The 20,887-nt window shown below is 48.6% G+C and overlaps 1 protein-coding gene and 1 long non-coding RNA gene across 3 annotated transcripts; one reads left to right on the top strand and one right to left on the bottom strand.

Moving 5' to 3' along the window:
• Positions 1–2,076: 2,076 nt before the first annotated feature.
• Positions 2,077–13,282, top strand: CKM (creatine kinase, M-type). The gene is made up of 8 exons (XM_082263471.1): positions 2,077–2,231; positions 5,847–6,059; positions 6,588–6,742; positions 7,973–8,105; positions 9,483–9,654; positions 11,898–12,021; positions 12,218–12,407; positions 12,766–13,282. The coding sequence occupies exons 2-8, from the start codon at positions 5,867–5,869 to the stop codon at positions 12,942–12,944; spliced, it is 1,146 nt and encodes a 381-aa protein (XP_082119597.1). The 5' UTR covers positions 2,077–2,231; positions 5,847–5,866; the 3' UTR covers positions 12,945–13,282.
• On the bottom strand, positions 4,694–5,871 carry LOC309559990. 2 transcript variants are annotated; one of them, XR_014225486.1, is made up of 3 exons: positions 5,741–5,871; positions 5,308–5,706; positions 4,694–5,194 (listed from the first exon to the last, which is right to left on the bottom strand). It is a non-coding gene; the product is annotated as an uncharacterized lncRNA (long non-coding RNA). The 2 variants fall into 2 exon arrangements; XR_014225487.1 differs by having other exon boundaries at positions 5,308–5,649; positions 5,741–5,847.
• Positions 13,283–20,887: the final 7,605 nt, after the last annotated feature.

Raw genomic sequence — 20,887 nt, 5'->3', positions numbered from 1 at the left:
TTCATTCCTATCATTCCAAAGGCGTCATCAACATTATATCACCAAAAGTATTGGGACACCTCTCTATATACACTATATCACCAAAAGTATTGGGACGCCTTTACACACATGAACTTTAATGGCATCCCAGTCTTAGTCCGTAGGGTTCAATATTGAGTTGGCTCCGCCCTTTGCAGCTATAACAGCTTCAACTCTTCTGGGAAGGCCGTCCACAAGGTTTAGGAGTGTCTATGGGAATGTTTCACCATTCTTCCAGAAGAGCATTTGTGAGGTCAGGCACTGATGCGGGCGAAAAGGCCTGGATGAGTGAGTTTGGGGTGAAGGAACATGACTGGCCTGCACAGAGTCCTGACCTCAACCCGATAAAACATTGGCATGAATTAGAGTGGAGACTGCCAGCCAGGCCTTCTCATCCAACATCAGTGCCTGACCTCACAAATGCCCTTCTGGAAGAATGGTCAAACATTCCCATAGACACTCCTAAACCTTGTGGACGCCTTCCCAGAAGAGTTGAAGCTGTTATAGCTGCAAAGGGTGGGCCAACCCAATATTGAACTGTCCCAATACTTTTTGTAATATAGTGAATGTCTCAGGGATATCTCAGGTGATAATCAGATATATATATCAGGTATGTCTCAAAAAATCTCAGGTATTTTTAATGTATATCTCAGGTATATATCAGGTATATCTCAGGTATATCTCAGGTATATCTCAGGTATATATCAGGTATATATCAGGTATATATCAGGTATGTCTCGAGTATTTCTCAGGTATATCTCAGGTATATATCAGGTATGTCTCGAGTATTTCTCAGGTATATCTCAGGTATATATCAGGTATGTCTCGAGTATTTCTCAGGTATATCTCAGGTATATATCAGGTATATATCAGGTATGTCTCAGGTATGTCTCGAGTATTTCTCAGGTATGTATCAGGTATATCACAGGTATGTCTCAGGTATATATCAGGTATGTTTCGGGTATATATAAGGTATGCCTCGGGTATTTCTCAGGTATGTCTCAGGTATATATCAGGTATTTCTCGGATATTTCTCAGGGATGTATCGGGTATATCTAAATTATATCTCAGGTAAATTTCAGGTATGTCAAAGGTATTTCTCAGGAAGTAAAGGACTACAGAATAGTCTATACTCTGCACAGAGGGGTCCCCCCGGTCCTCTATATTATATTGCACGGGGGTCTATGATATAACATCGGTCTATACTCTGCACAGAGGGGTCCCGGTCCCATATAGTATATTGCACAGGGGTCTATGATATAACATCGGTCTATACTATGCACAGAGGGGTCCCAGTCCTCTATACTCTGCACAGAGGGGTCCCGGTCCTCTATACTATATTGCATGGAGGTCTATGATATAACATCGGTCTATACTCTGCACAGCAGGGTCCCGGTCCTCTATAGTATATTGCACGGGGGTCTATGATATAACATCGGTCTATACTCTGCACAGAGGGGTCCCGGTCCTCTATAGTATATTGCACGGGGGTCTATGATATAACAGCGGTCTATACTCTGCACAGAGGGGTCCCGGTCCTCTATAGTATATTGCACGGGGGTCTATGATATAACAGCGGTCTATACGCTGCACAGAGGGGTCCCAGTCCTCTATACTCTGCACAGAGGGGTCCCGGTCCCATATAGTATATTGCACAGGGGTCTATGATATAACATCGGTCTATACTCTGAACAGAGGGGTCCCAGTCCTCTATACTCTGCACAGAGGGGTCCCGGTCCTCTATACTATATTGCATGGAGGTCTATGATATAACATCGGTCTATACGCTGCACAGCAGGGTCCCGGTCCTCTATATTATATTGCACGGGGGTCTATGATATAACATCGGTCTATACGCTGCACAGAGGGGTCCCGGTCCAGTATAGTATATTGCACAGCGGTCTATACGCTGCAGATGGACATTATTATTGCTGGGTGGCAGGTGTCACCCTGGGCGCTCTGTGTGTGCGGATCGCCCTGAGGGGGGCGGGGCTGTCTAAGAATAACTGTAAAGTGAACCCTTCTCCTCCAGATAAAGGCATGTGCAGGGCTCAGAGCAGCAGCCAATCGCCATGTGAGGGGGGTATGACATCACAGCGACATGTTTCACACCTCTGCTTTCTGACCAATAGGGTGACCCCGGTCATTATAAAGGGGGAGATTTCGGGACACTCAGACGGGTCACCCTGAAGTTTGCTCCGTCTCTACAGCAGGTAATGTGCACTGCTTAACCCTTTCCTTCCAGGGAATATTCCCAGACCCCCAAAGGCTGAGGATGGAACCCTAAAAAATTCCGGTACCCCCCAATCCAGGGGGCTCCCACCCCCCAATCCAGGGGGCTTACACCCCCCAACAACAGCCGCTGCAGAACCGTCACCACCCCCCACCCTAAAATATCCCCAAATCTGCAGCTTTAGCCCCCAACATGCAGATCATCGCTCTGCAGGTCCCCTATATACCTTACATCCCATGAATGGGCAATGTGTTCAGTCTGCAGAGCATTTCACCCTCTCTGTCATTGCAGAACACTTGTATGCATTTCTGCAGAGCATCTCCCCCTGTCCTTGTTTATTTGCAAGGCTCTGTAGAGCATCTCTCCCTGTCCCGGTCCATTTGCAAGCCTCTGCAGAGCATCTCTTCTGATCCCAATCTATTGGCCAGCCTCTGCAGAGCATCTATCTCGGTCCTGATCCATTCACCGGGCTCTGCAGAGCATCTCCCCCTGTCCTTGTTTATTTGCCATGCTATGCAGAGCATCTCTCCCTGTCCTGGTCCATTTGCCAGCCTCTGCAGAGCATCTCTCCCGGTCCTGATCCATTCGCCAGCCTCTGCAGAGCATCTCTCCCGGTCCTGATCCATTCACCAGCCTCTGCAGAGCATCTTTCCCGGTCCTGATCCATTCGCCAGCCTCTGCAGAGCATCTCTCCCGGTCCTGATCCATTCGCCAGCCTCTGCAGAGCATCTCTCCCGGTCCTGATCCATTCACCAGCCTCTGAAGAGCATCTCTCCCTGTCCCTGTCCATTCACCAGCCTCTGCAGAGCATCCCTCCCTTTCCTCAGCCATTCACCAGCCTCTGCAGAGCATCTGTCCTGGTCTATTCACCAGCTTCTGCAGAGTATCTCTCCCCGTCACCATTATAGCTCTAATCATGTGTATGTGTGATAGACACAACGCTCTACTTCCACACAATCGGTGGGATCTACAGAGCATTTCACCAATCTCAGCACAGAATATCCCTTTCCTGATAACCTGTCATTGAGACCAGATGACGACCCTTGCACCCCCCCCCCCATACCTGCATGTGACACGGGATGGGGGGCGCCTCCTGTAATTTCCGCTTTACCCCATCACCACAATTGTCTACCCTTCACCCTCCCCCTCACATAACCCCCATTGGGGTCACCCTCTACCCCCTCTGTTACCACTACTGTCTACCCCTCCCTCTCCTAGAACCCCCACCGGGGTCACCCTCTACCCCCTCTGCTACCACTACTGTCTACCCCTCCCTCTCCTAGAACCCCCACCGGGGTCACCCTCTACCCTACTCTGTTACCTCCAATGTTTACCCCTCCCCCTCCTGGAACCCCCACTGGGGTCACCCTCTACCCCACTTTATTACCACCAATGTCTACCCAACCCTCTCCCCCATTACCCCACCGGGGTCACCTTCTACCCCCCCCCCCCATCACCACAAAACATCTACCCTACACCTCTCCTCCTATAACCTCCACTGTGGCCTCCCTCCACCCCCTTTTTAATTGCCAATATTTACCCCACCCTCCCCCTCCCGTAGCCCCCCGTAACTCCTTCTGTCACCCCTGAAGTCTTCCCTCCACCCTTCTGTAACTTCCACTCTTCCACCACCAAACGTCATTTCTACCCCATTATAGCATTGTAATCCGGGGGGGAGGAGGGGGCTTCCAATGTCCCCCTTCACCCTCCCCCATCACCACCATCAATGTCACCCTCTCTCCTCTCTGTTTACTACCAGCAATGTGAATTCCTCCGACCCCCCCCCCCCTCCCCGGTCACATCACACTGCTGCCACCTGTCACCCTGGCTGGGGCTTCAACATTGTGCAATCTATATATACCCAAAATGTGCTGCCACTGCACTCCCAGATTGTCACACCGCCACTCTACTACACCGGAGTCACGTACACACCCCCAGATCCACCTATCATACACCCCCAGATCCTCCATTCATACACCTCCAGATCCTCCACACCCCCAGATCCACCTATCCTACACCTCCAGATCCTCCAGACCCCCAGATCCACCTATCCTACACCTCCAGATCCTCCACACCCCCAGATCCACCTATCCTACACCTCAAGATCCTCCACACCCCCAGATCCACCTATCCTACACCTCAAGATCCTCCACACCCCCAGATCCACCTATCATACACCTCAAGATCCTCCACACCTCCAGATCCTCCACACCCCCAGATCCTCCACACCCCCAGATCCACCTATCCTACACCTCAAGATCCTCCACACCCCCAGATCCACCTATCCTACACCTCAAGATCCTCCACACCCCCAGATCCACCTATCATACACCTCAAGATCCTTCACACCTCCAGATCCTCCACACCCCCAGATCCTCCACACCCCCAGATCCACCTATCCTACACCTCAAGATCCTCCACACCCCCAGAACCTCCACACACATTGTACGCTCACATTGCTTCAGCAACATGATCCACCATGGGCTCTTAGGAGTTAAACGCCTCATGTCCAGGTTATCCAGGACTTTGGAGCCCAAGAGTCGAGAGACCTCCAGGACTAAGGCGAGGAGGGGCAACTTTCAGGCTGGAGGTAATTCTGGCACCAATCTCCTTTGGCATCTCCGGCACGCAAACAGCCGTCTCCAGCAGCTCACATAACACGTGTAGAAGACTCCAACAGCTGCTGGGCCTCCGGTGATATTTTTGACACATTGACTCCACTGTAACCATAATACTCAGTCTGGCTGCGTGACAGGGAAACGTTATCTGAACTACACAGCACAACCGGCCACAACCAACAACCAGTCCACCTGTCCCCGAAATATACACCTACCAGCCTGGGGTCCTCTGCTCCTAGACCAACACTAACCAATCTGGTCCTCATACCTACCGGCCTGGGGTCCTCTACTCCTAGCCCAACACTAACTCCTCTGGTCCTCATACCTACTGGCCTGGGGTCCTCTACTCCTAGCCCAACATAACTCCTCTGGTCCTCAAACCTACCGGCCTGAGGTCCTTTTCCCCTAACTCAACACTAACTCCTCTGGCCCTCAAACATACCAGCCTGAGGTCCTTTACTCCTAGACCAACACTAACTCTTCTGGTCCTCATACCTACCGGCCTGAGGTCCTTTACTCCTAGCCCAACACTAACTCTTCTTGTCCTCATACCTACCAGCCTGAGGTCCTTTACTCCTAGACCAACACTAACTCTTCTGGTCCTCATACCTACCGGCCTGGGGTCCTCTACTCCTAGCCCAACACTAACTCTTCTGATCCTCATACCTACCGGCCCGAGGTCCTCTACTCCTAGCCCAACACTAACTCTTCTGATCCTCATACCTACCATCCTGAGGTCCTCTATTCCTATCCTAACACTAACTCTTCTGATCAGTATACCTATTAGCCTGAAGTCCTCTACTCCTAGCCCAACACTAACTCTTCTGATCTGTATACCTCCTAGTCCAATACTAACTTCTGATCCGTATACCTACCGGCCTGAGGTCCTCTACTCCTAGACCAATACTAACTCTTCTGGTCCTCATCCAGATTTCTCCACCAGTCCATTCACATCCTGAACTTTTTCTCTCTTCCAGGTCCAGCCCGATCTCTCATCATGCCTTTCGGAAACACCCACAATGCCTACAAGCTGAACTTCTCCTCTGAGGAGGAATTCCCAGATCTCTCCCAGCACAACAACCATATGGCCAAAGCCCTGACACCTGACATCTACAAGAAGCTGAGAGATAAGACAACTCCCAGTGGCTTCACACTTGATGACATCATCCAGACCGGTGTGGACAACCCAGGTAGGTCTATAAGACAAAGCCTTCCAAATAATTTTCATAAGTGACTATACTAGTATCTGACTGTGTGCTCGGATCTATTGTGGTGGGACAGGTCCACCATTGCTATGCTGTCTCTCGGGAAATCCCCAGTTTTATGTCCCCATCATCTGCCTTTAAGGGTATGGTGATGTTGAAGGGCAATGGTCAGTTCACTAAAGTGCAAAGTACATGGAAGTCCCACAAGTCACACTATGACAGTCAGTCACTTGTTAATGAAAAGCCCAAACCTTAACAAAGACCCGTCATCAATAGTCCTATTATTATTATTCATTTTCTGTATGAGTAATAAGTAATGACTGATGGAAGCTTTGAGCTCATGGTGCTCCCCAATAGACAGTTCTAGAGACTTTGGGGTGTCGTGGTTTGAGGAGTCGTGGTTGAGTTTCTGTACCTATTTTAGTAAAAAAAGCCCCGGTCACATGTTTGCAGTTGACTGGAGCTTTGTGACATCATCTTGAATATTGTAAATGACGGTGTTTTCCTCCGCAGGTCACCCCTACATCATGACTGTGGGCTGCGTCGCTGGTGACGAGGAATCCTATGAGGTCTTCAAGGATCTGCTTGACAAAGTTATTGAGGACCGTCACAACGGCTACAAACCCACCGACAAGCACAAGACCGACCTGAACTGGAACAACCTGAAGGTAGGTTTATGTGAGCTGAAGGTCCATGGATGGGGACCGGGGGGTGGCGTGAAGTGGGGTGATGACATTTTTAGACTTAGAGTCTTCTATGTCCCAATGTTCTGCTGATGCATTTCTGCTCAGTAAAGTCTACTGATAGAGAGGTGTGCTCATCACTCACCCTTCCCTTCCCCATCTCTGATCCCAGTAAAGTCTACTGATAGAGAGGTGTGCTCATCACTCACCCTTCCCTTCCCCATCTCTGATCCCAGTAAAGTCTACTGATAGAGAGGTGTGCTCATCGCTCACCCTTCCCTTCCCCATCTCTGATCCCAGTAAAGTCTACTGATAGAGAGGTGTGCTCATCACTCACCCTTCCCTTCCCCATGTCTGATCCCAGTAATGTCTACTGATAGAGAGGTGTGCTCATCACTCACCCTTCCCTTCCCCATCTCTGATCCCAGTAAAGTCTACTGATAGGGAGGTGTGCTCATCACTCACCCTTCCCTTCCCCATGTCTGATCCCAGTAATGTCTACTGATAGAGAGGTGTGCTCATCACTCACCCTTCCCTTCCCCATCTCTGATCCCAGTGAAGTCTACTGATAGAGAGGTGTGCTCATCACTCACCCTTCCCTTCCCCATCTCTGATCCCAGTGAAGTCTACTGATAGAGAGGTGTGCTCATCACTCACCCTTCCCTTCCCCTTCTCTGATCCCAGTGATGTCTACTGATAGAGAGGTGTGCTCATCACTCACCCTTCCCTTCCCCATCTCTGATCCCAGTGAAGTCTACTGATAGAGAGGTGTGCTCATCACTCACCCTTCCCTTCCCCATGTCTGATCCCAGTAATGTCTACTGATAGAGAGGTGTGCTCATCACTCACCCTTCCCTTCCCCATCTCTGATCCCAGTAATGTCTACTGATAGAGAGGTGTGCTCATCACTCACCCTTCCCTTCCCCATCTCTGATCCCAGTGAAGTCTACTGATAGAGAGGTGTGCTCATCACTCACCCTTCCCTTCCCCATGTCTGATCCCAGTAATGTCTACTGATAGAGAGGTGTGCTCATCGCTCACCCTTCCCTTCCCCATCTCTGATCCCAGTTAAGTCTACTGATAGAGAGGTGTGCTCATCACTCACCCTTCCCCTACTCAGTCACTTTTTTGGGTGGTAAAAATTTTTGGTCAATTTCCTTCCACTAGTTTCTGAATTAAAAATGAGACTGTTAATGTGAACTTTGCTCCGGGCAGGGTGGAGATGACCTGGACCCAAACTACGTTCTGAGCAGCCGTGTCAGGACTGGCCGCAGCATCAAGGGATACACCCTCCCCCCACACTGCAGCCGTGGTGAGCGCCGTGCCATTGAGAATTTGTCCATCAAAGGTAAGAAGCTTCTGGAAGTTCTGGTGACACCCACCGATAGTACGGGATGAAACGAGCTGATGTCAATATTTAGTGATCTGGTGGTGCAATCTGCGCTAACTGGTGGTCCTGTAAACTCCCCCCAGTGTCACCGGGTGCGTAGAATCGTTTCCAGGCGATGAAGTTAGGTAACATGGCCTCTGTCCTCCCAGAACGCTCGTATTTTGGAATTATTTTACATACCTATACCTATTAATATAATAATAGCTGGAAGACCACAAGAGCAGTGCTGTATTTTGGCCTAGGCCAACAAGGCCCAGGCCTAGGGCAGCACTTTGCAGGGGGGCAGCAAAAAAGTTCCCCCCTCCACCTGAGATTCTATTTGGCCAGTGGTTGCTAGAGCTGCCTCTTGCACCCCCCTCCTCTCTTTCTCACCCCCCTCTTCCCTCTCTCTCATTCCCCCTCTCTCTCTCATCCCCCCTCTCTCTCTCTCCCATCCCCCCCTCTCTCTCTCTCATCCCCCCTTCTCTCTCTCTCTCTCCCCCCTCTCTCTCTCCCACCCCCCTCTCTCTCCCATCCCTCTCTCTCTCTCTCTCTCTCATATCCCCCCTCTCTCTCTCTCTCTCGCTCATCTCCCCCTCTCTCTCTCATCTCCCCCCCCTCTCTCTCTCTCTCTCTCTCTCTCATCCCCCCTCTCTCTCTCTCCCATCCCCCCTCTCTCTCTCTCTCTCATCCCCCCCTCTCTCTCTCTCTCCCCCCCCTCTCTCTCCCATCCCTCTCTCTCTCTCTCTCATCTCCCCCTCTCTCACTCCCCCCCTCTCTCTCCCTCACCCACCCCCCTCTCTCTTCCACCCCCCCCCCTCTCGTGAGATCTCAGGGGTGCATGCTGCGACTTGTAGTCCTTAAATTTTGGAGGGAGTCACATCCGTTAAAAAGGAAGGAGTGGGGCAAATTTACATAGGAGGGTGAGGGGGGGGGGGCAATTTTAGTCTTGCCTAGGGCAGCACAAAACCAAAATACACCACTGCACAAGAGGTATTCCACCTTCTGATATATGGGGCAAAAGAGGACCTGTCCTGTGCTGGCAGAACTTCTAAACCACATGAGGGTCACCATAGAGAATACAGAATGTACATGTCCTCTACATACTGCTATGAGTCCTATATACCAACACCTGTATTATACATAAAAAAGAGGACCTGTCCTGTGCAGGGGGGGGCAGAAGATTATATCTGAGCCATCAGGGTAACTGTACTGCGTAGAGATTACATACAAGCCCTATGCAAACCACTATCAGTCCTATATACCATCACCTGTATTATATATCCATCTCTTCTAACATATATATATATACATATATATATATATATAATATATCCATCTCTTTTGCTTTTCCAGCTCTCAGCAGTCTCTCTGGAGAGTTCAAAGGAAAGTACTACCCCCTGAAGGACATGACAGATGCCGAGCAGCAGCAGCTGATTGACGATCACTTCCTCTTTGACAAGCCTGTGTCCCCTCTTCTGCTGGCCGCTGGTATGGCCCGTGACTGGCCCGATGGTCGTGGTATCTGGTAAGTGCCACTGGGGGGGCTCTTCCATTGTCCATATAGTCTCCATCATGTGATATAGATGGGGTTCAGGTATAGGAATACACCTTGGGTCTCCTCTGTAGAGTCTCCATCATGTGATATAGATGGGGGTCAGGTATAGGAATACACATCGGGCCTTCTCTGTAGAGTCTCTATGATGTGATATAGATGGGGGTCAGATATAGCAAAACATGTCGGGCCACCTCTGTAGACTCTCCATGATATGATATAGATGGGGGTCAGATATAGGAATACATGTCGGGCCTCATCTGTGAAGTCTCTATCTTGTGATATAGATGGGGGGTCAGGTATAGGAATACACCTTGGGTCTCCTCTGTAGATTCTCTATGGCGTGATATAGATGGGGGTCAGGTATAGGAATACACCCTGGGCCTCCTCTCTGTAGAGTCTCTATGATGTGATATAGATGGGGATCAGATATAGGAATACACCTTGGGTCTCCTCTGTAGAGTCTCTATGATGTGATATAGATGGGGGTCAAGTATAGAAATTCACCTCGGGTCTCCCCTGTAGAGTCCCAATGATGTGATATAGAATAGGAATACACCTCGGGCCTCCTCTGTAGAGTCTCTATGATGTGATATCGATGGGGGTCAAGTATAGAAATTCACCTCGGGTCTCCCCTGTAGAGTCCCAATGATGTGATATAGAATAGGAATACACCTCGGGCCTCCTCTGTAGAGTCTCTATGATGTGATATCGATGGGGATCAGATATAGGAATACACATCAGGCCTCCTCTGTAGAGTCTCTATGATGTGATATAGAATAGGAATACACCTTGGGTCTCCCCTGTAGAGTCCCTATGATGTGATATAGATGGGGGTCAGATATAGGAATACACCTTGGGCCTCATCTGTAGAGTCTCTATGATGTGATAAAGATGGGGGTCAGATATAGGAATACACATCCAGCCTCCTCTGTAGAGTCTCTATGATGTGATATAGATGGGGGTCAGGTATAGGAATACACATTGGGCCTCATCTGTAGAGTCTCTATGATTTGATATAGATGGGGGTCAGATATAGGAATACACATCCAGCCTCCTCTGTAGAGTCTCTATGATGTGATATAGATGGGGGTCAGGTATAGGAATACACCTTGGGCCTCATCTGTAGAGTCTCTATGATGTGATATAGATGGGGGTCAGATATAGGAATACACCTTGGGCCTCCTCCGTAGAGTCTCTATGATGTGATATAGATAGGGGTCAGATATAGGAATACACCTTGGGCCTCCTCCGTAGAGTCTCTATGATGTGATATAGATGGGGATCAGATATAGGAATACACCTTGGGCCTCCTCCGTAGAGTCTCTATGATGTGATATAGATAGGGGTCAGATATAGGAATACACCTTGGGCCTCCTCTGTAGAGTCTCTATGATGTGATATAGATGGGGATCAGATATAGGAATACACCTTGGGCCTCATCTGTAGAGTCTCTATGATGTGATATAGATGGGGGTCAGATATAGGAATACACATCCAGCCTCCTCTGTAGAGTCTCTATGATGTGATATAGATAGGGGTCAGGTATAGGAATACACATTGGGACTCCTCTGTAGAGTCTCTATGATGTGATATAGATAGGGGTCAGGTATAGGAATACACCTTGGGCCTCCTCCGTAGAGTCTCTATGATGTGATATAGATAGGGGTCAGATATAGGAATACACCTTGGGCCTCCTCCGTAGAGTCTCTATGATGTGATATAGATGGGGATCAGATATAGGAATACACCTTGGGCCTCCTCCGTAGAGTCTCTATGATGTGATATAGATAGGGGTCAGATATAGGAATACACCTTGGGCCTCCTCCGTAGAGTCTCTATGATGTGATATAGATGGGGATCAGATATAGGAATACACCTTGGGCCTCCTCCGTAGAGTCTCTATGATGTGATATAGATAGGGGTCAGATATAGGAATACACCTTGGGCCTCCTCTGTAGAGTCTCTATGATGTGATATAGATAGGGGTCAGGTATAGGAATACACATTGGGACTCCTCTGTAGAGTCTCTATGATGTGATATAGATGGGGGTCAGATATAGGAATATACCTTGGGCCTCCTCTGTAGAGTCTCTATGATGTGATATAGATGGGGGTCAGATATAGGAATACAATCAGGCCTCCTCTGTAGAGTCTCTATGGTGCCATGTTTTTATCAGCTCATGTCACTTTGAGTTGTCATCTTATTTCTCCAGGCACAACGACAACAAGAGCTTCCTTGTGTGGGTAAATGAAGAGGACCATCTGAGAGTCATCTCCATGGAGAAGGGAGGAAACATGAAGCAGGTTTTCAAACGCTTCTGTGAGGGTCTTCAGAAGGTAAGCCCACCTGTGATCTTCATCAACAATCATTGTAATACTCATATATAACATATCCATCAGATGTGATGACCTGTGGGGAAATACATTCTGGTATCAGAATCCCCTCATAAGAGACAAATGTTGTCATGAAATACCTTGTCCCTCGTCCTTTCTGTTCCATCTCCTGACGTGGTCCCATGTTTGTTCTGTGCAGATTGAGGAGATCTTCAAGGCTGCAGGACATCCCTTCAGCTGGAGCGAGCATCTGGGTTACATCCTCACTTGCCCATCCAACTTGGGCACAGGTCTGAGAGGCGGTGTCCATGTCAAGCTTCCCAACCTCAGCAAACACCCCAAATTCGAGGAGGTCCTGACCAGACTGCGTCTGCAGAAGAGAGGCACTGGTGAGTACATTTCATGTCAATTTCTATCCACTCCAGTAAACCCAGTCTCTGAAATCAAAGATTTAACATAACTAAAGAATATGGCAGTCCTTCATAATTGATTGGGCCAGCAAAAAACAAGCACCAGAAAGGAGCTGAAATCCTGGGGTTGAAGGGGTCCTTATTCGGGATAGTCATTCCATATATGATTTGCTGGATGCCATCTGTGGATTTGAGACTACAACCTGGGTGTCCTTATAACTGGAAGGTCACCCTGGTGAGATAACATAAAACAAATGCCCTCCATCTGAAGCCATGACAAGAACATTACTTGTGCCATCATCCAGTCCACTTACACGCGTGTCTTCTTCCTCCGCAGGTGGCGTTGACACAGCTGCAGTTGGTGGCACCTTCGATATCTCCAATGCTGACAGATTGGGCTTCTCTGAGGTCGAACAGGTCCAGATGGTGGTTGATGGTGTGAAGCTGATGATTGAGATGGAGAAGAAGCTGGAGAAGGGACAGCCCATCGATGACTTGGTGCCAGCCCAGAAGTAAAGGGCTTATTAGAGACAGAGCTTAACAACTCCCCTCGTAAGGACACCGGAGAAGAGGGGGGCATGGAGACCCCAGGAACACCATTAGAGGTTGAAAGAAAATCGTCTTCAGGGGGGTGACAGTAGAGATGGGGGAAGAGAGAGTGTGATGGGAGAGAGCCTGGCGGCACCAGTCATTAGCGGCCTTTATTCCTATCTCTCTGAGTTACGGGTGGCTTTTTGTACAGTTGTCATGTATTTATTACACATATTTCCAGCTTTCCCTCCCTCTTCCCCCATGTGTTCTGTGTCCCTCCTGTGATCAGATGAAGACAATAAAGACACAATTTGGCCTCTTAATCATCTCTGTCCCTCACTTTGCTGTGTATGTGATCAGTATGTGTGCAATGAGATCTGTGAATGAATGGCTGGTGACCTCTTCAGATCTGGAAATGTCCAGGAAAACACAATGCCTCTTCCTTCCAGCAAAGTCACCAAAGATGGTCCTGCTGCCGATAATGCTGTTCGGTAGTGAAAAGCTCGCTGTACAATTGTTTCGCCATACATGAAAAGAGCGAATCACTGGGTAGAGAGAACCTGCTAGGCGGAAATGGTCCGAGGTTCATGGTGGAGGAGCATGCTGTGGAGGTTCATGGTGGAGGTTGATGGTGGAGGAGCATGGTGGAGGTTGATGGTGGAGGAGCATGGTGGAGGTTGATGGTGGAGGAGCATGGTGGAGGTTGATGGTGGAGGTTCATGGTGGAGGTTGATGGTGGAGGAGCATGGTGGAGGAGCATGGTGGAGGAGCATGCTGTGGAGGTTCATGGTGGAGGAGCATGGTGGAGGTTCATGGTGGAGGAGCATGCTGTGGAGGTTCATGCTGTGGAGGTTCATGGTGGAGGTACATGCTGTGGAGGTTCATGGTGGAGGTTCATGCTGTGGAGGTTCATGCTGTGGAGGTTCATGGTGGAGGTTCATGCTGTGGAGGTTCATGGTGGAGGTTCATGCTGTGGAGGTTCATGGTGGAGGTTCATGGTGGAGGAGCATGCTGTGGAGGTTCATGGTGGAGGTTCATGGTGGAGGAGCATGCTATGGAGGTTCATGGTGGAGGAGCATGCTGTGGAGGTTCATGGTGGAGGAGCATGCTGTGGAGGTTCCACATAGCTGACATAGTTCTGTGCAAGTCCTTCACAGGACCTTATCAGCCAAAGTCTCAGGGGCTAAATATCATGGCATGCCTTGGTGGCTACATATCATGGTGTGACTCTGATGTGGCTTCACTATGACATCCTCTGATTAGAGTTGGGTTGAACACAGACACACATCTATTGGGTTCATCCAAAAGGCAAAAATAATTAAAAACCTTCCATCCTCAGAAGATTAAACCAAAAGCTGACCCAGGGGAAGGTAAAAAACCCTTATAAAGTATTGCCCAAAATCCTATTCCATCCTGATCCCCCAAGGGTATTCCCTGGGTCAACAATCTATACCAGCCATTCCCAACCAAGATTCCTCCAGAGTTTGCAAATGGTTCCTTATGCTGTGGCTGACTGACCTCCCACCTGATAGTGCCTCCATAGCTCGAGAACCAACGCCATTTGGCAAAGCCAACAGCATGACGCCAATTATCTTTTTTGCTGTTTGTAAGGGTGGCAATATGACCACCCTGATAGGGAGGGCATTCTTCCCAATGACCACCAATGTAATAAACATTCTTCCTACTGACCACCGCTATAGGGAGGACATTCTTCTTAATGACCACCAATATAAGCATGACATTCTCCCTACTGACCACCACTATAAGGAGGGCATTCTTTCTACTGACCACCACTATATGCACTATATGGAGGGCATTCTTTCTACTGACCACTAATATAGGCAGGGCATTATTTCTACTGACCACCAATGTAAGGGACATTCTTCCTTCTGACCACCAATGTAAGGAGGACATTCTTCCCACTGACCACCAATGTAAGGGGCATTCTTCCTACTGACCACCAATGTAAGGGGCATTCTTCCCACTGATCACCAATGTAAGGAGGACATTCTTCCCACTGACCACCAATGTAAGGGACATTCTTCCCACTGACCACCAATGTAAGGGGCATTCTTCCCACTGACCACCAATGTAAGGAGCATTCTTCCCACTGACCACCAATGTAAGGGACATTCTTCCCACTGACCACCAATGTAAGGGACATTCTTCCCACTGACCACCAATGTAAGGGACATTCTTCCCACTGACCACCAATGTAAGGGGCATTCTTCCCACTGACCACCAATGTAAGGGACATTCTTCCCACTGACCACCAATGTAAGGGACATTCTTCCCACTGACCACCAATGTAAGGGGCATTCTTTCTACTGACCACCACTATAAGGAGGATATTCTCCCTACTGACCACCACTTTAGGGAGGACATTCTTCCTACTGAAGCCATGACAAGAACATATAAGGGTCATTTTGACCTCTGATGAATTGGCATTGTAAAGGTTTCCCGAGACCTGAAATTTTTTTTAGGGGTTCCTCTTGGCTAAAAAAGAATGAGAAAAGCAGATCTCAACTGTCATTTTTATACTGATAGCCAGTTATGTTCTGTGCACTAGAAGATAAGTGCACCTTAAAACAAAGTGCACTTCTCCTTTTTGCCTCCTTCACCTGACCTGACCTAACCTACCTACCCTCCACAGATGCACACTTTCTTTCATCCAACGACCGCAGTTCCACCATTTGTTTACATCCAATACCGTCATTCTTCACTGTCCTGGCCAGGCCCACACATTACAGCCCCATGGACTTCTATGGGATTATCTCTGGCCTCAAGACACAGCCCTGTACAAATACTACCAGCCTACATCAGGTGTCCCCATCACTGTGTCCCCCTACATCTTATTCCTCTATCACAGTGCCCCCTTATATCATGTTCCCCTATCACAGTGTCCCCTTATATCATGTTCCCCTATCACAGTGTCTCCCTACATCTTATTCCCCTATCACAGTGCCCCCTTATGTCATGTTCCCTTATCTCAGTGCCTATAAACATCATATTCTCCTATCACACTGTCCTCCTAAATCATGTTCCCCCATCACAGTGTCCCCTTACATCAGGTTCCCCTATGTAAGGTACTTATACATCAAGCACCTCATGTACATCACGTTTTCCCATCACAGTGTACCCCTACATCAGGTTCCCCCATCAAAGTGCCCATTTACAGTCAGGTCCATAAATATTGGGACATCTACACAATTCTAATATTTTTGGCTCTATAATGGATTTGAAATGAAACAAACAAGATGTGCTTTAACTGCAGACTTTCAGCTTTAATTTGAGGGTATTTACATTCAAATCAGGTGAAAGGTGTAGAAATTACAACAGTTTGTATATGTGCCTCCCACTTTTTAAGGGACCAAAAATAATGGGACAATTGGCTGCTCAGCTGTTCCATGGCCAGCTGTGTGTTATTCCCTCATTATCCCATTTACAAGGAGCAGATAAAAGGTCCAGAGATAATTTCAAGTGTGCTATTTGCATTTGGAATCTGTTGCTGTCAACTCTCAATATGAGATCCAAAGAGCTGTCACTATCAGTGAAGCAAGCCATCATTAGGCTGAAAAAACAAAACAAACCCATCAGAGAGATAGCAAAAACATTAGGTTTGGCCAAATCAACTGTTTGGAACATCCTTAAAAAGAAAGAACGCACCGTGAGCTCAGCAACACCAAAAGACCCGGAAGACCATGGAAAACAACTGTGGTGGATGACCGAAGAATTCTTTCCCTGGTGAAGAAAACACCCTTCACAACAGTTGGCCAGATCAAGATCACTCTCCAGGAGGTAGGTGTATGTGTGTCAGATCAAGAACACTCTCCAGGAGGTAGGTGTATGTGTGCCAGATCAGGAACACTCTCCAGGAGGTAGGTGTATGTGTGCCAAAGTCAACAATCAAGAGAAGACTTCACCAGAGTGAATACAGACGGTTCACCACAAGATGTAAACCATTGGTGAGCCTCAAAAACAGGAAGGTCAGATTAGAGTTTGCCAAACAACATCTAAAAAAGCCTTCACAGTTCTGGAACATCCTATGGACAGATGAGACCAAGATCAACTTGTAGCAGAGTGATGGGAAGAGAAGAGTATGGAGAAGGAAAGGAACTGCTCATGATCCAAAGCATACCACCTCATCTGTGAAGCATGGTGGTGGTAGTGTCATGGCGTGGGCATGTATGGCTGCCAATGGAACTGGTTCTCTTGTATTTATTGATGATGTGACTGCTGACAGAAGCAGCAGGATGAATTCTGAAGTGTTTCAGGGAATATTATCGGCTCATATTCAGCCAAATGCTTCAGAACTCATTGGACGGCGCTTCACAGTGCAGATGGACAATGACCCGAAGCATACTGCGAAAGCAACCAAAGAGTTTTTTAAGGGAAAGAAGTGGAATGTTATGCAATGGCCAAGTCAATCACCTGACCTGAATCCGATTGAGCATGCATTTCACTTGCTGAAGACAAAACTGAAGGGAAAATGCCCCAAGAACAAGCAGGAACTGAAGACAGTTGCAGTAGAGGCCTGGCAGAGCATCACCAGGGATGAAACCCAGCGTCTGGTGATGTCTATGCGTTCCAGACTTCAGGCTGTAATTGTCTGCAAAGGATTTGCAATCCAGTATTAAAAAGTGAAAGTTTGATTTATGATTGTTAATCTGTCCCATTACTTTTGGTCCCTTAAAAAGTGGGAGGCACATATACAAACTGTTGTATTTCCTACACCGTTCACCTGATTTGGATACAAATACCCTCAAATTAAAGCTGAAAGTCTGCAGTTAAAGCACATTACAGTGCCCCTTACATCATGTTCCCCAATCACAGTGTCCCCCCCTTACATCAGGATCCCCTATCACAATGCCCATACACATCATGTTCCCCCATCACAGTGTCCCCCTACATTATGTTTCCCTATCACAAAGCCCATATACAGTACATCATGTTCCCCTTATCACAGTGTCCCCATACAGTACATCATGTTCCCCTATCACAGTGCCCCCATACATCATGTTCCCCTATCACAGTGCCCCCATACATCATGTTCCCCTATCACAGTGCCCCCATACATCATGTTCCCCTATCACAGTGCCCATATACATCAGGTTCCCCAATAACAGTGTCTCCCTACATCATGTTCCCCTTATCAGTGTCCATTTTTCATCATATTCCCCTGTCACAGTGCCCATATACATCACGTCCCCCCATCACAGTGCCCATATACATCAGGTTCCCCCATCACAGTGTCCCCTTACATTATGTGTCCCTATCACAGTGCTCATATACATCATGTACCCCCATCAAAGTGCCCCCCATACATCATGTTCCCCTATCACAGTGTCCCCATACATCATATCCCCCATCACAGTGCCCATATACAGCATGTTCCCCCATCACAGTGTCCCCATACATCATGTTCCCCCATCACAGTGCCCATATACAGCATGTTCCCCCATCACAGTGTCCCCATACATCATGTTCCCCCATCACAGTGTCCCCCATACATCATATCCCCCCATCACAATGTCCCCAATACATCATGTTCCCCTATCACAGTGCCCATATACATCATGTTCCCCTATCACAGTGCCCATATACATCATGTTCCCCTATCACAGTGCCCATATACATCATGTTCCCCTATCACAGTGCCCATATACATCATGTTCCCCCATCACAGTGCCCATATACATCATGTTCCCCCATCACAGTGCCCATATACATCATGTCCCCCCATCACAGTGCCCCCATACATCATGTTCCCCCATCACAGTGTCCCCTTACATCATATCCCCCCATCACAGTGCCCATATACATCAGTTTCCCCCATCACAGTGCCCATATACAGCATGTTCCCCCATCACAGTGTCCCCATACATCATGTTCCCCCATCACAGTGTCCCCATACAGCATGTTCCCCCATCACAGTGTCCCCCATACATCATATCCCCCCATCACAATGTCCCCAATACATCATGTTCCCCTATCACAGTGCCCATATACATCAGGTTCCCCTATCACAGTGCCCATATACATCATGTTCCCCCATCACAGTGCCCATATACATCATGTTCCCCCATCACAGTGCCCATATACATCAGGTTCCCCCATCACAGTGCCCATATACATCAGGTTCCCCCATCACAGTGCCCATATACATCATGTCCCCCCATCACAGTGCCCCCATACATCATGTTCCCCCATCACAGTGTCCCCTTACATCATATCCCCCATCACAGTGCCCATATACATCAGTTTCCCCCATCACAGTGCCCATATACATCAGGTTCCCCCATCACAGTGCCCATATACATCAGGTTCCCCCATCACAGTGCCCCCTTTCCAACCCCAGGATGTCCCCTTTTACATTTATAATGAAGAACTTTGCCCCAGGTTCACTATATGCGTCATCGATGTATGAAAAAAGGTGATCAGATCCAAATGAATTGCGTTGATGGTGACGAGATTGGATCCATCCTACCAGTTCTGATGGACCCAGTCAGATGATCCCATCCCGAGGCTCAGATAAAAAACACACCACACTTCAGATTTCAGGGTGACTTTAATAAATAGATTTGGGGTACATTTTCGGGGAGGGGTTCCACTGCTGCGATCTACACTACTCGCATGACTGCTGCGGCCGGAGCAATAATCAGACAGGACGATGTGGACAAAGGTGGATTTCGCACAGGATGCTGGGAGTTCTGTGTATAAAACATGAGTAAGAGGCGTGTACCGCTGACCACGTGTGACCGGTGGAGTTGGGGGGTCATTGATTGTAAGGCTTACAGATTGCCTCTGATTTAGAGTGCAGAAACCACAGCAGCCAATCAGAATCAATTCCTTGTTCTGACCGTATAATGGTGAAATCTGGTCACTGCACTCCAGCATTGTCCTCTGCACCAACAAAGTGCATGTGGTGCTGGTATATAGGGGCAGTACAGAGGGCATAAAGCTGGGTATGGGGGAGCCCATATGGTGGATCTGGTTTTGGGGGTAGGAGGGACAGCAGGTTACGGTGAGCACAGAGGAGTCGGAGCAGCCTGGGGTGATATAATGAGATCAGGGAATGTGGATATCAGCAGAAAGTGACTTGGAATTGTGGTGTAAATGTGAAGACCCCGGAGAGAAGGGTGACCTATAACATTGACAGACATTTGGCCTTCACTGCCCGCTGTCTTCTCAATCTCCGAACAGTTTGAAGCATATCTGACTGGATGAGGAGCAACCCAATACTGAACCTAGGTCCCGGGAAAAGGGGTAGACAGCGCAGTCAGCACATCGCACAGCTGCCCTGTGTGTAATACAGCAGAGCCATTCGTATGCCGGTCCAGTAATGGGCAGGGGATGGGGAGAGAAAAGGGATGAGGAGTGTGGCGAGAGATGGGTAAGGGATGAGGAGGGTGCGAGTGATGGGTAAGGGATGAGGAGTGCGGAAAGCGACGGGTAAGGGATGAGGAGTGCGGCGAGCGATGGGAAAGGGATGAGAAGTGTGCGAGTGATGGGTAAGGGATGAGAAGTGTGCGAGTGATGGGTAAAGGATGAGGAGTGTGGCGAGCAACGGGTAAGGGATGAGGAGGGTGGCGAGAGATGGGTAAGGGATAAGAAGGGTGGTGAGCGATGGGTAAGGGATGAGGAGTGTGACGAGAGATGGGTAAGGGATGAGGAGTGTGGCGAGCGATGGGTAAGTAATGAGGAGTGTGGCAAGCGATGGGTAGGGGATGAGGAGTGTGGCAAGCGATGGGTAAGGGATGAGGAGTGTGGCGAGAGATGGGTAAGTAATGAGGAGTGTGGCAAGCGATGGGTAGGGGATGAGGAGTGTGGCGAGAGATGAGTAAGGGATGAGGAGCGTGGCGAGCGATGGGTAAGGGATGAGGAGCATGGCGAGCGATGGGTAAGGGACGAGGAGCATGGCGAGCGAC

Source organism: Pelophylax lessonae, assembly GCF_965119305.1.
Source record: "Pelophylax lessonae genome assembly, chromosome: 7".
Lineage (NCBI taxonomy): Eukaryota > Metazoa > Chordata > Amphibia > Anura > Ranidae > Pelophylax > Pelophylax lessonae.
Note: the sequence above shows the minus strand (reverse complement) of the source record. Positions and strands in the feature narration are given on the sequence as shown.

Excerpts from the sequence above, each read along its gene's own strand:
- CKM (XM_082263471.1), top strand. The coding sequence starts at position 5,867 with ATGCCTTTCGGAAACACCCACAATGCCTACAAGCTGAACTTCTCCTCT. Across the intron at positions 6,060-6,587 it reads GACCGGTGTGGACAACCCAG|GTCACCCCTACATCATGACT; the intron begins GTAGGTCTATAA and ends TTTCCTCCGCAG. Across the intron at positions 9,655-11,897 it reads CCCGATGGTCGTGGTATCTG|GCACAACGACAACAAGAGCT; the intron begins GTAAGTGCCACT and ends TTATTTCTCCAG.